At 54.0% G+C, this 12784-nt stretch overlaps 1 protein-coding gene across 3 annotated transcripts in view; it reads right to left on the bottom strand.

Moving 5' to 3' along the window:
- Window positions 1-12784, bottom strand: part of CACNA1E (calcium voltage-gated channel subunit alpha1 E) — a 406234-nt gene that overhangs the window by 64767 nt on the left and 328683 nt on the right. For all 3 annotated transcript variants that reach the window (XM_043485827.1, XM_043485828.1, XM_043485826.1), the window contains exons 20-26: window positions 11056-11112; window positions 9224-9883; window positions 8521-8834; window positions 5713-5872; window positions 4421-4550; window positions 3442-3501; window positions 2575-2681 (exon numbers count right to left, since the gene is read on the bottom strand). In XM_043485827.1, the coding sequence (XP_043341762.1) occupies window positions 2575-2681; window positions 3442-3501; window positions 4421-4550; window positions 5713-5872; window positions 8521-8834; window positions 9224-9883; window positions 11056-11112 (1488 nt within the window). The remainder of the gene's footprint in view (window positions 1-2574; window positions 2682-3441; window positions 3502-4420; window positions 4551-5712; window positions 5873-8520; window positions 8835-9223; window positions 9884-11055; window positions 11113-12784) is intronic.

The raw sequence follows: 12784 nt of genomic DNA on the forward strand, positions 1-12784 counted from the left end.
GAATCCTGGGGTGGTCCCCTGCACTGTACCTGGTCTGAGGACCAACAGAGAGGCTTCGGCTCCGGGGCTGTTAAGGCTTCCCCCTGCTGCCAGCACCAAAGCTACCACCGCCATGTTTCAAAGAGGCAGAGAGAAAGAACAAGACAGATGACACCCCTCCAGCCCATCATCACTGCTCTGGATCGGAGGAGAGACAGCTGCACTGCGGACACGAGGCAGGCATGCACAGAGCCTTCCTTTAACACACACCTCCTCCCCACTGGCACCAGCACAGGCCAGGTGTGTGTGGACGATAACCAAGTCTTGGAAACCGGCCGGTGTTCATCTTCAATTATTTGCATCCGTTATGCATCAACATATTTTGCTGCATATTCATACTTCACAACGTGATGGAGAATGGAAGCATAAGGAAGAGAAATCACATTTACTGATCACTTTGGGTTAGGCCCTGGGCTAAGTGCTTGAAACACATCATTCTGTTTCCTTGTCAGAGATGAGAAATGAAAGTTAAATGGGTTAATACCTTGCTATGTTGCTCTAGGCCATGAAGCTGGTAAGTGGAGGAGCTGGGCTTTCCTGATTCCACAGCCCACCCCCTTCCTCCCACTCTGCCCTGTGACCCCAATGAGCTCTGTTCTTCCTCAAGATGGGGTGGTCTCCTTTCTATATGCTTCTCTCTCTTTGTCCTCTATTTCTTCAGAGCAAAAACTTATTTTTACTGAGATCAAAACAAGAGAGAACAATAGGATGAATAATGTACACAAATGAATTGGTAAAATGAGACAGAAGCTTGACTTTAAAAACTGAAGGGTAAGATTTATCTCTAACAAAAATGGCAGATCTCCTTAGGAAAAAGGCAGTCTTTGGTAATTTTTTCCATGAAGGAGGAGGAAGAGGAGCTGGGAGTCCTCTTAGCAGAGCCAGAGTTGCTTTTATTTGTATCTTGCTCTGACAGTCCACACAGGGACCAGATTTCATAAAATCTCCTTGGGAACAGTTCAGTTCAGTCGAACAATCCTGTCCAATTCTTTGTGACTCCATTGACCGCAGCATGCCAGGCTTGCCTGTCCATTACCAATTCCTGGAGCTTGCTCAAACTCATGGCTATCAAGTCGGTGATGCCATCCATCCATCTCATCCTCTGTCATCCCCTTCTCCTCCTGCCTTCAATCGTTTGCTTCCTTGTGAAGGTCATGAGTGACTCCACGTGAGTCTAATGGGGTTAATACACTGGTGCACATAAGGACAAGGGACACTGGAGTTGTCCTGATGGCCAGCCCAGCTCAGGGTCACAAGTCACATTCAGCCTGGTTCTCCTTTGGAGGGTCACCCCTGGCTGGGGCAGCAATGGACACACTCTGCGCCCAGGTTCTGGGAGGTCTCAAAATTCTTAGCACACCTGGGGACCTTTCATCTCTCCTACAGACAGAGAGCTCTCCAATTTCAGTCACTTGAGGAACATTCTTAACTCTTCTCCCATTTCTTTCTCTGCCAGAATGGATAGGGATGGAAGCTGGCAGTGTCTGGGGAGAAGGCAGGATGGGTGATCCAAACTTGACCACTTGGACCAGGAAGGTCAAGTCTATGGAGGTGCCTTGTTCCTTCCCTTTCACAGCTGCCATCAACGACAGCAGGTCCCACATGCCTTCCTTGTGCCGCATCACACTGTATAGCTCGTCTTGCATAGAAGACTTGGCTTTCTCCTCTACTCAGAAAGGCTGGAGGGAATTCTACTGTCCCACTGGGAGCGGGTGAAGCCACTCTGACAGTGGAACAAGCTCCAGACAGAGCCCAGAAGGTTGTCATTCATCTTCTGGGGCCCTCTACCCACCAGCTGAAGGAAAAGGCACTGACAATACGCCTACTTCCTAGCTATACCCTGGAGGGCTAGGAGAGCCCTTTCCTGGAAACATTTTTTTTTTCAATGTTCAAAAAAACCCATTTTTTTTCAAAGATAAAAAAAAAAAATCCCCTAACGTAATGAACATAGTTAGCTACCTGAATGGTTTAAGACTGTTTTCCTAAGTATGCTACCAAGGAAGGTTGGAAAAGTTTTTCCTTCAGGAGTTTCACATATTAACATGGTTCTTATGTCCCTGGAATAGCTCTGGGGGATCCCTGCTCATGAGCAGAGAATCTCCCCATGCCCAGGATTCTGTGGTCCCCAACTCTGTTCTACCTGCCTCATTTTTCTTTCAAGTGGATCCTTTATTGACAGAATTAAGAAACGTAAGGATATACCAGTTGTCCCTGGTCCCACCCTGAATTCATGGGGGAACACAGGTGAGTGCTCTCCAGGCTCATTCATCTCAACTCAAAGGGAGGAACACCAGGGCTTTTGACTTCTCCCTAGAGTCTTGCCCTGCTCTCCGTTCACCAGACCTACTCATTCAGGGCAGGTTTGCTGAAGCTGTAAGGCCCTCAGGAGCTCTGTCGAGGGGCAGCTGGGAAGCAGACTCCCAGGGCAGTATTCGCTGGCACCACTGAATGAACTGACCTTGGAGAAGCCCTCAGATCAGCCAGTCTCAGGAAAGAAGGAGGGAAGGAAAATGGATGAGAAAAAGAGTTACTTACGCCAGAGCAAAGGCCACCAATGCACCAACCACCACCACGAAGTCCAGGATATTCCACAGGTCTCGGAAGTAGGAGCCGTCCTGCAGAATCAAGCCCTGGTCTATCATCTGCAGGAGAAGGATGGGAACAGCCACCGATGAGCCCCAAGGTGCTGGTCATATGGGCCCTGAGCTCTGGGCTCCGCACGGCAGTGTCTCCATTGTCATTGCCTCTAACTCAACCCCACACGAGGATCCGAAGAGCAGGAGGACAAGCCCCACGGGCTCTCCCCACTGAACTGTGAGGCCTGAGGCCCTTTTCAGAGCCACCAGGGCACCCACTCCTTGGCTCCCAGCACCCCGCCACAGCCCTCCCTTTCATTAGTGGCTCAGAGCACCAGGCATTACCGCATATGCACAGATGGGAACAATCCCAGATGGGTGAGGCTGGGGACAAGATAGAAATGCAGGGTGTGAGGGTGGCGGGGAACAGACTGGAGGGCAGTGAGTACGGCTGGGACTATACAAGGCCAGGAAGATTCATCCCTACCTAAGCCTTGGCTGGGACACTGGCTCAAACCAGGAAGTGTGATGGGGAAGTGAGAACAGTCCCCACGCCTGCGGGACACCCACTGCCTGCCTGGGAGGGACCTGACTCCTCCCCGGGCCATGCCCACAGGTCTGCTCCAGTCTAAGGAGAGCCACGTGGTCACATCCTGCCACGACAGACCTCGCCAGGATCTGAGGCCGGAGGAGGGGTCAGCAGAGGCCTTACTGAGGTTCTGTCATTGGCCAGGAGGTGACAGCCCTGGGGAAGGGCACTGTACTAGCGGCGCAGACGGGTGACCCCTGCAGCCCCGGAGTCCAGGTGTGCTCTAGCGGCTCTTACCTTTATAACCATCTCAAAGGTGAACACGCCAGTGAACACATAGTCAAAATACCTCAGCACCTGCAGGACACATAGCGGAGACCATCAGGCTACATACACTCCCCAAACACAGGCTCTCCTGCATGCCCACCCCAAGGCCCGCTCAATTCAACCTCAGAACAGAAGCTCGGAGTTATAACTGCTAACTGATGCAGGGAGGAGAGGAGTCATGGATGCTGCTGGGGCCGCATGATCTGGTGGCCAGGCCTCGGCCTTTCCCTCCGTTAAGTGGTCAGAACTTAACATCTTGGGTCTGAATTGCCCCACAGATTTCTCCCCTGCTGGGATCTTTGTCAGTTCCAATCCTCCACCCCCTCATCCCTCCTGATATCCATCCTGGGCCTCCACAGGTTGTTTCAGCTCCCCATGTGGAGCTGCAGGGCCCCAACTGCCCCTAGGTCAGACTCCACATCCAACACATGGATGGCAGCAGTTGTGGTCGAGTCAATCAGTCGTGCTCAACGTATTGCAACCCCATGGAGTGTAGCCTGCCAGGCTCCTCCATCCATGGGATTTCCCAGGCAAGAATACTGGAGTGGATTGCCATTTCCTGATCCAGGGGATCTTCCTGATCCAGGGGATCTTCCCGACCCAGGGGATCTTCCCGACCCAGGGACTGAACCTGCATCTTCTGCATGGGAGAATTCTTTACCACTAAGCCATCACGGAAGCCCCTTTCAAAGCCCTGGCTGGCTTTTGGGATAAGGCCCCACTGCTGAGCCTAAAGGTAAGCAGTATGGTTGGGGAGTTAGGGTTGGGGTGGGGGCTGGTCTTGAAATGGTTCCTACTTTGCCCCGAGGAACAGGACTGGGCAATTTCTTAAGCCTGTCCCATCTTCCAGGAAGCTTCCTTAGTTCACTGTAATGTTGGAATGGTAGGCTCTGGGAGAGGAGAGTATCAGGGTACCGTGGAGGCTGGCAAAGAGCCCCCGTGCACGCACTTTGTTGCGCTCTGAGTTGGTCAGGACGGGGTCCTCGGCCGCCAGGGCGATGCTGCTGGCTGCGATCACCAGGAGGATGCACATCTCGAAGTAGCGCAGGTTCACAATGTAGTGGCAGGCCCTGCGGATCCTGTGGGCAGCGGACGAGCCCACTGAGCCGGCCCCGCTTCCCTCCCATCCCATCCTTCCGCCCCACCCCCATACAATCAGCCTCCTCCAGACAGCCAGGCCCTGGCCAGAGGAAGCCGTGGGGAGAGCAATTTAATTTCTCAGGCACCACCCTTGATTTAAAGCCCCACTGGGGGAAAGTAATCAGATTGGTTAGAGACTGCAGTATGCAAGCCAAGATACATTATCTGCATGCACATCTGAGCCACCGTGGGGAGCAGCAGCCAGCATCAAAAGACACACGCTTGGGTGGCTACACATTGCCTTCCACTGTGCCTCAGGGTCTACTCCCCCACTGTACAGAGACTGGGGCAGAGCAAGAAAATCCTAAGAACCCAGAAACATAAAACAGACCTTGATTCTAAGATTCCTGATGAAAGCAGCAACTGGTTTTCCCAAGCTGCAGGTATTTTGATCAAAGTGACTATTTTATAGACTGACTGCATCCTGGCCTCGGTTGGCCAGACATCTCTTTGCTCAGGTTCCTTCCTTCCCAGGGCCATGCCAGAATATTGCCCACATGGTCACTGAAAGCCTTCTCGTCTTCTGAGACCCTGAAGCTGGTCTGCGTATACATCTTGCTCACTTCCTGGGCCAAAGGCAGCTTCTCTTTCAACATCCCATCTTTCCTGAATCTAACCTTCCAGATTTTTCCTTGCCCACCTCATCTCACAGCCCTGACTCTGCTCTAAGGAACACACCCACTTCAAAACTGATGTGCCGGGCAGCCAATGGATGATCCAGTTATCCTAAGCTTCCTATTCTCAGCTCAGTCCACCTCTGGAATATTTGGTGACACAGCCCAAGTAGATGTCCTCCCTTCCAAACCTTCCCTGCAACCTACTAACCAAAGAATAGATGAAGGGTCCTTTCCTCTGACATTGCTCATGTTCTATCTTAAATGACTCTTTAGAATATGGGCACAGAGTTCAGAGGCTGCTCAATAATTCCATGACCCACCTCAACTAGTGAACACCCTGGAGGCTTTATCTGGCCATATTCCACCAGGAAGGCTCAGGAGGACGGCTGGACCTTCATCCCTCCTTCCCATCCCCCTGCCCTGGCTCAAATCTTGGCTCAAAACCTCCAGCACCAAAGGAAGGTGGCAATGAAGGGTGTCTTACGGGTTGGTGGTGCTGAAGATGAACATCGAGCTGTGAGGCACCATGGCTTTGCCTGTCTCACGCTTCTCCTTCTTCTGCTGCTTCTTCTCCACCTCCTCCTCATCCTCTCTGATCTCTGCCTCTTTCAAGGGACTGGCTTCTCCATCAGTCTTGTTGCTGACTGCAAGAAGAACATGTGGAGCTCTTCAAAAACCTTGCTACATGCAGAATGGCGCCCTTCGTTTTCCACTGGGGATGGGACGAGAAGGTGGGAGAGGGAGCTAGGTACCTGTGAACGTCAGGGTGTCTGTTAAATTACACTGAATGAAGCCCAGGCTCTCTTCCTAGCCTTACCCCTGCCCTAATTTCAGGTGGGAGAGCCTTTTGTGCCATATAAATAACAATCCTGTTTCCCTAGGTAAAACAGAATGGTTGTTTCTGTTGTAAAGTTTAGAAACTTACTTCTATCTAAAATCTGGCTTCTTTGTATATATTTACTTAGGGCATTCTTCACGTTGGTACACCTGAACGGCGTATATTATTCCCCTTCTGCAGATGGGAAAACTGAAGTTCAGGGAATTCAAGGACCTTCCCTAAGGTCATACAGCTGGTGCTATGCTTATTGGCTCAGCCATGGAGGATTCTTTGTGACCCCATGGACTGTAGCCCACCAGGCTCCTTGTCCACGGGGATTCTCCAGGCAAGAATACTAGAGTGGGTTGCCATGCCCTCTTCCAGGGGATCTTCCCAACCCAAGGATTGAACCCAGGTATCCCGCATTGCAGGTGGATTCTTTACCATCTGAGCCACCAGGGAAGCCCAAGAATAATGGAGTGGGTAGCCTGTCCCTTCTACAAGGGATCTTCCTAACCCAGGAATCGAACTGGGGTCTCCCACATTGCAGGCAGATTCTTTATCAGCTGAGCTACCAGGGAAGCCCCATACAGCTGGTATACATTCCCAATTCAAAATTCTATCTCCTTTCAATGAAACCACACTCAATGGAAGATTTTAAGAAGCCATGACTCTGTCTGTGGCTGCCCTTCTGGCTGTTCTTGTTCCAGTCCTTACTGATACAGAAATGAGAATGCAATATTCATGCGACGATGGGTCTATGACTTCTCCCAGGATTGAGAGGATGAAGAAGCAGAGACCAAGAGGGGCTGCTGGGCCTCTACTCTATTTCCGCGTGGAAGGCCCAGTGTGGGGTGAGTGGCAGAGGATGAGGCCATGAGAGTGGGGCAGGGGCACCTCTCCCACATTCCCATTCAGTGAACACTTCTGCCCTGGAGCCTTGCGTAAGTAGCAAACCTCCAAAGTCCTGACCCTTTCCAGGTCCTTCCAAAAGGCAAGTCATCCAAAGCGTCCAAAACCCCTCTGATAACACTCTTACCTACAACCAAGGTCAGGGACTAGCCCCAGAATGAGAACAGAAGAGGGTCAAACTTTCTTAAGTCTCAAAAGAGTGTGTGTCAGTTGCTCAGTCGCGTCTGACGTGTCTGACTCTTTGTGACCCGCCAGGCTCCTCTGTCCATGGAATTCTGCAGGCAAGAATACTGGAGTGGGCTGCCATCCCCTACTCCAGGGGATCTTCTCGACCCGGGGATGGAACCCAGGGCTCTTGCATTGCAGGCAGATTCTTCCCCGAGCCACCAGAAGCCCAACCCTCTTTTATGAGACACACACTACTACGACCCTCATAAAAGAGGGTCCAAAAACACTTTCTTATTAGAGCACAAAACTAAACAAGACAGCAGGGGTTACTGGACACGGGAGATTATAAAGTAGTACTGGCATTCCAAAGAATACTTTGAGATGTATTTCACTTTGAGAAGGTGAAGAAATGGAGACAGAGCAGTGAAAGAAAGAAAAATAGGGAAAGAGGACTGTTTTGTGAAAAGAATAAAAATATGGGGGGAAAAAGCAAGAGTGGAATCCTGTGGTCACAATTCAGTGCCACGTGGACAGATGGTGGTGGGGTTATGTAGAGATGGGCGTGGGGTCAGGCACGGATGGGTATGGGGTAAGTGCTTTGGGGATGTGTTTCCCTTTAAGGCCTCACAGATGAATATCCACCACCTCCGGGAACTGTGAGAGAAAGTGTGACTAAAAGCTCCTAGGAGAAAGACAGTCAATATGAGTAAAAGATTCAAGAAATGTTAGCACAGAGGAAGGTCTCAGACGTCATCTCATTCAACGCTCTCACTTCACAGATGATAAACTGAAGCCTCAAGACAGACAGGGTTTTTGGAGGCCACATGTTGAGCAGAACCAGGGCCAATGTGGGCCTGCCTGCCAGCAATGGTCCCCTAACTTATCAGCTGGCTGAGCACATGGGGGAGGGGCGGCCCAGAGAATATGCCATCAGATATCCACAAAATAAATTAAGTAGCTGAATAGACAAGGGGGTACAGAATCATATGTGAACTCTCTGAAGACTCTAGGGGGACCATGGGTTGAATGACATTTTATGGGTAAAACTTAAGATTGAGAAAATTCTAGCTTAGTTCTCTTGCTGCTGCTGCTGCTGCTGCTAAGTCACTTCAGTCGTGTCTGACTCTGTGCGACCCCATAGACAATAACCCACCAGGCTCCCCCATCCCTGGGATCCTCCAGGCAAGAATACTGGAGTGGGTTGCCATTTCCTTCTCCAAGTTCTCTTGCAAACGGGGCTAAAACTGCTGCTATTCTTTCATATGTTGAAGAAGGAGTCCATCCCACTGGTAGGGTTTTCCTTGCAGCTTTCCAGGACGGTTCCAGAACCATGCCTCCGCTGGCCCTGGGGGGGTGTGGGTGGTGTGGGGGAAGGGGAACGGGCCGTGTCCTCACTGTGCACCACGGTTGAGTCCACCACGGGGCCCACGTCGGGGATGGTGACAGTGACGCTGGTGCTCTCGGTGGTGGCCTTGTCCGTGTTGGCCGTGACGCAGGAGAGGTCCGGCTCGCTCTGGCTGACCCGGCCCATGTCCAGCTGCACGTCCCCCAGCAGAGCCTGCTCACTGCTGCCCTCCGGCTCCTGCTCCTGCGTCAGGGCCGCGTCTTTCCCCACTTCCAGCTCTGGCTGGGGCGGGACAAGGGGTGTATCGGCCTCATCCAGGGCTCCTGCCAGCCGGGAGCCTCTGGGCACCATCAGACTGTTGGTCCTGTGAAGACAGAGGAGAAGACAGCTACTGCTCACATCAGGAAGCGATTCTGAAACAGCTGCTGTGCCTGGTGAAAGGGAAGGGTGAGGGGAGTCACGCGGCCCTGCTGGAGAGCACATGGCACCCGCCGTCTGCCCCCCCAGGCAGAGGAGCTGAGGTCCACCAGGGTGGCATCCATCAGCTCACTCCTGCCCATCACGTCCTCCCCACTCCAATAGGATATGCCCTGGTTTCCAGGGGAACAGATCTCACTGCTATTGTATTGACACATACCTCGTAAAAGATGCATTATACAAAAGGGGAAACTGAGTTTCAGAGAGGCTTACACTGGAGAACCCCTAACGTGGGCCACCCTACCTGTCTCCAGGGCGCTCCTACGTCGCATTTACCTCCGTAAGTCCTGGGATCGCTCTCGCTCTTCCTCCTGGATCATGGGTTCTTCGCCCCCGTGGCCAGCCCTGGGCTCGCAGTCCCTCTCCCCCTCGCCGGGCACAGCTTCATCCAGACTCCGCTCCTGGCTGGCGGACCTGCTCCTGGAGGTGGAGGAGGGCTCCCTGCTCTCGGTCCTGACGCGGCGGTGCCGGCTGCGCCGCTGGCTCTGCCTGTGCCGGGCCCGCTCCTCGAAGGTCACCACCGCCTCCCCGCCGCCCGCCTCCGGCTGGGTCGGGTCGCAGTTCCCGTGACAGGGCCGGGCCAGCCAGGGCGGCTCCCGTTTGCCCAGGGCCAGGGGGCTCCTCTGGCTGTCCAGGGCACTCGCCAGGTCCCTGCTGTCCCCCTTGAGGGACCCCCCGCGGCTGACTCGCTCTTCCTCACACTTCTCCAGCCCCAGGCCCAGGGTGAGCCCCTCAATGGGCCGGGGTCTCCGGTAGAGGCTGGGGTGCGCGTTGAGCGGGTTGAGGGGGCTCAGCGGGTTGAGGGGGTTGAGGGGGTTCATGGGCGGGGCCTCCTCCTTGTTGAGGGCCTCCTGGCTGGACATCTGCATGTGCCTCCTCAGCTGGCTGGTTCGCTGCTCCCACACGGACATGTGATGCCGGCGCCTCCGCTCCCTCCTGGCAAGGGGGAGAAGGCGAGGCCAAGATCAGAACTGCTGGCCAAGGGCCGGGAAGGGTGGCCACAGGGGCCCAGACCAGCCCACGGTGGCCAGGGCACGGGGTCAGGGGGAAACACACGGTGGGGGAGCAAATGGGAGAGCCCAGGACCTGCAGACAGGAAGCACAGAAAAATGCGAGGGGCAGAGTGGGTGGCTGGACTGGTGCCCCCCAGTTTTGTGGGGTCTCCCACTCTGATCCCTGCCCTGAAGTAGCTGAGGCAGGGTGGGGGCAGCCCAGGACCGAGTCCCAGTGGCCAGGACCTGCAGACAGTGGTACGAAGGTTGCCAGGTCTTCACTCCCCGCTCCCCTTTGCTTTCAGGGCATCAACCTGTACTCGCTCTGTGTGCGCCAATGGCCCTTAGTTCAAGGTCAGAGGCCTTTCTTCCTCCTGCTCTCCTTCTTTCCCTTTCCCATGCCAGCCTGGGAGAGTCAGGGCTGAGAAGTTCAAGGGCAGGTCCTACTAAAGGGAGATTGACGACAGCAGGGAGCAGACCCAAGTTACAAAAAGTCTGGGCGTGACCCTCGTGGTGATGCGGTGGGGTCTCTTCCACAACCACTGATAAAATCCAAGGGACTCTATGTCCAGGGACCATGAGCAGCTCATACTCAAAACCACCGCTGAACAGTTCAGTTTGGAGGCCTAGCTGACTATTCACGTGGCAGCAGGAAACACAAACACAGGGTGGGCTTCCACGGGTGGTGGAGGGTGGATGCCTACACCTGCACCCCCAGGCGTCCATGGGTGCACCTCTAGAGCCCGTGCAGGGGACGCTCACAGGTGCCCATGTGCATCCTCACTGGGGCCCACACGAACTGTCCACAAGCGCCCGCATGAAAGGCACCCCACTGGCACAAACAACCCACGCCGACACATGTCCACTCACAGGCCACACGGAAGAGCAAACTACACACGGGGTCACATACCTGAGACGCACACCGAGAAAGGCACATGGTGAAAGGTGCGGAGGGGCAGATCCACAAACCATGTGCACGGAACGCACACGCACACGCCACGGCCCACACGGACACGTGCACGCCCGGTGCCACTCTGTCCCCGGCAAGGACAAAGACACGGTGTCCCCGCACCCACACGTAACCACTCACAAACACGCAGACCGGCGCACACATACAGGTGGCTGCTGCGTGGCTCCCACATCGACATGTGGTGTCTTCTCCTCCTGTCTCTTCTGGGGAAGAAAAACGGACAGGTTCAGTTCACCCCCACCTCTAGGACCCGCCAGCCCCTCGGCCACCAGCCGACCTCCAGGGAGAGGCACAGAATCCCCTAGGTGCCTGCTGCCCTCTGTACACGCCCAACCGTCAACTCTCCACGGGACTGGCCTTGGTGCCTTGCTGTGTGCAAACACACGGACCAAATATATTGAAGCGAACATGCAGGCAAGCACAGAGTTTACCAATTCATAGATGCTTTGGACGCTCAGTCATCAAGCCCTGCTGGCACTCAGGTTTCACCTAAGTGTCCTTCAGAGATCTATTCTGGAAACCCTGGAAACCTGGATGAAGTTCATCTCCCCCTGTTCATATCTAGGATATTCACAAAGGCATGACTCCCTGGTTTATCCCTCCCATCTTACACAACATGCAAGGAACAAATGCTCTAGCGGGCACACCGTCGGCCCATGGCCAAAGGCAGGGCCACCACTGTATGGGCTGCCATCCGCATACCGCACGCGTGCACCGTGGTGGCCCTGGCTGAAGGCCTTGAGCACTGTCTATTCAGCTGGGTAAAGCAAGTATTACCCTCCCTGGCCTTGCGCAGGGAAAAATCTACACACACGCACATGCTCTGTCCTTTCGACCACAAGGTCAATGGAAGGTCAATGGCTGGGTGAGGGCATCACCCACAAAGGCAAACAGGAAAAATGAAGCTGTCAGCACAGGGTCAGCACTCAGGTGGAGAAAGACGTGCCTGGGACACTTGTGGAATAAGCCTGCCCCGGTTCCTGGGGTGACAAACCCAGTCTGGCCCAACGGACCCTGCCTGGACCTGGGAGGTTGGCAAATGTGGCTCCTTCCCTGATGAAATGGACATCCGCCCATGGAAAACACTCAGGGAAACTAGTGCCGCTCAACTGCCACGTCCACATCTGCAGAGCAGCCTGGTCCACGGTGGGCAGGGGGAACAGAGGCAGCTGGTCTGAGCCTAGAGAGGCGCAGGGCACAGGAGCACCCCTGGGATGGATGTGGCCAAGACTGTGGAGACGCCTGTGACTAGGTCCCCAGCACCCCTCAGCACTGGTGGCTGCCATGCACGTGGGGCAGCCATGCCAAGAGGCACGGGGGCTCAGAGAAAGAGGCACACACTCTAGACAGGCAGCATGCACGCCCACCAGGAAAAGTACTTTCCACCACTATGCAGTGATACCCATGCAGTGACAGCTCTGCAGCTATGCAGGAGACCTGGGTTTGATCCCTGGGTCAGGAAGATGCCCTGGAGAAGGAAATGGCAACCCACTCCAGTCTTCTTGCCTGGAGAATTCCATGGATAGATGACCCTGGCAGGCTACAGTCCATGGAGTCGCAAAGAGTTGGACACGACTAATCGATTAACACTTACACCAGCTACTTGCAAATTCTCAAGTCGTCATACACTGGCCCTCCAGAAGCACATGTGGAAGAGGGTAAATACGTGGAAGAATTCTCTGCAGGCTCACAAGTGTGTGCATACATATAAACACGCACACAGAGGCCAGGCCAAAGAGAATACCAAACTCTCATTTCCACACAAATCAGATCCACACTTCAAACTTCACTTCTCCACTTGCACGTACAAAGATCCAGATTCACATCCTATCACAACCATTAGTACATCTTCAACATTCCTACAATCACACAGAG

The sequence above is a fragment of the Cervus canadensis genome, chromosome 13 (assembly GCF_019320065.1).
Source record: "Cervus canadensis isolate Bull #8, Minnesota chromosome 13, ASM1932006v1, whole genome shotgun sequence".
In the NCBI taxonomy this organism is placed as follows: Eukaryota; Metazoa; Chordata; class Mammalia; order Artiodactyla; family Cervidae; genus Cervus; species Cervus canadensis.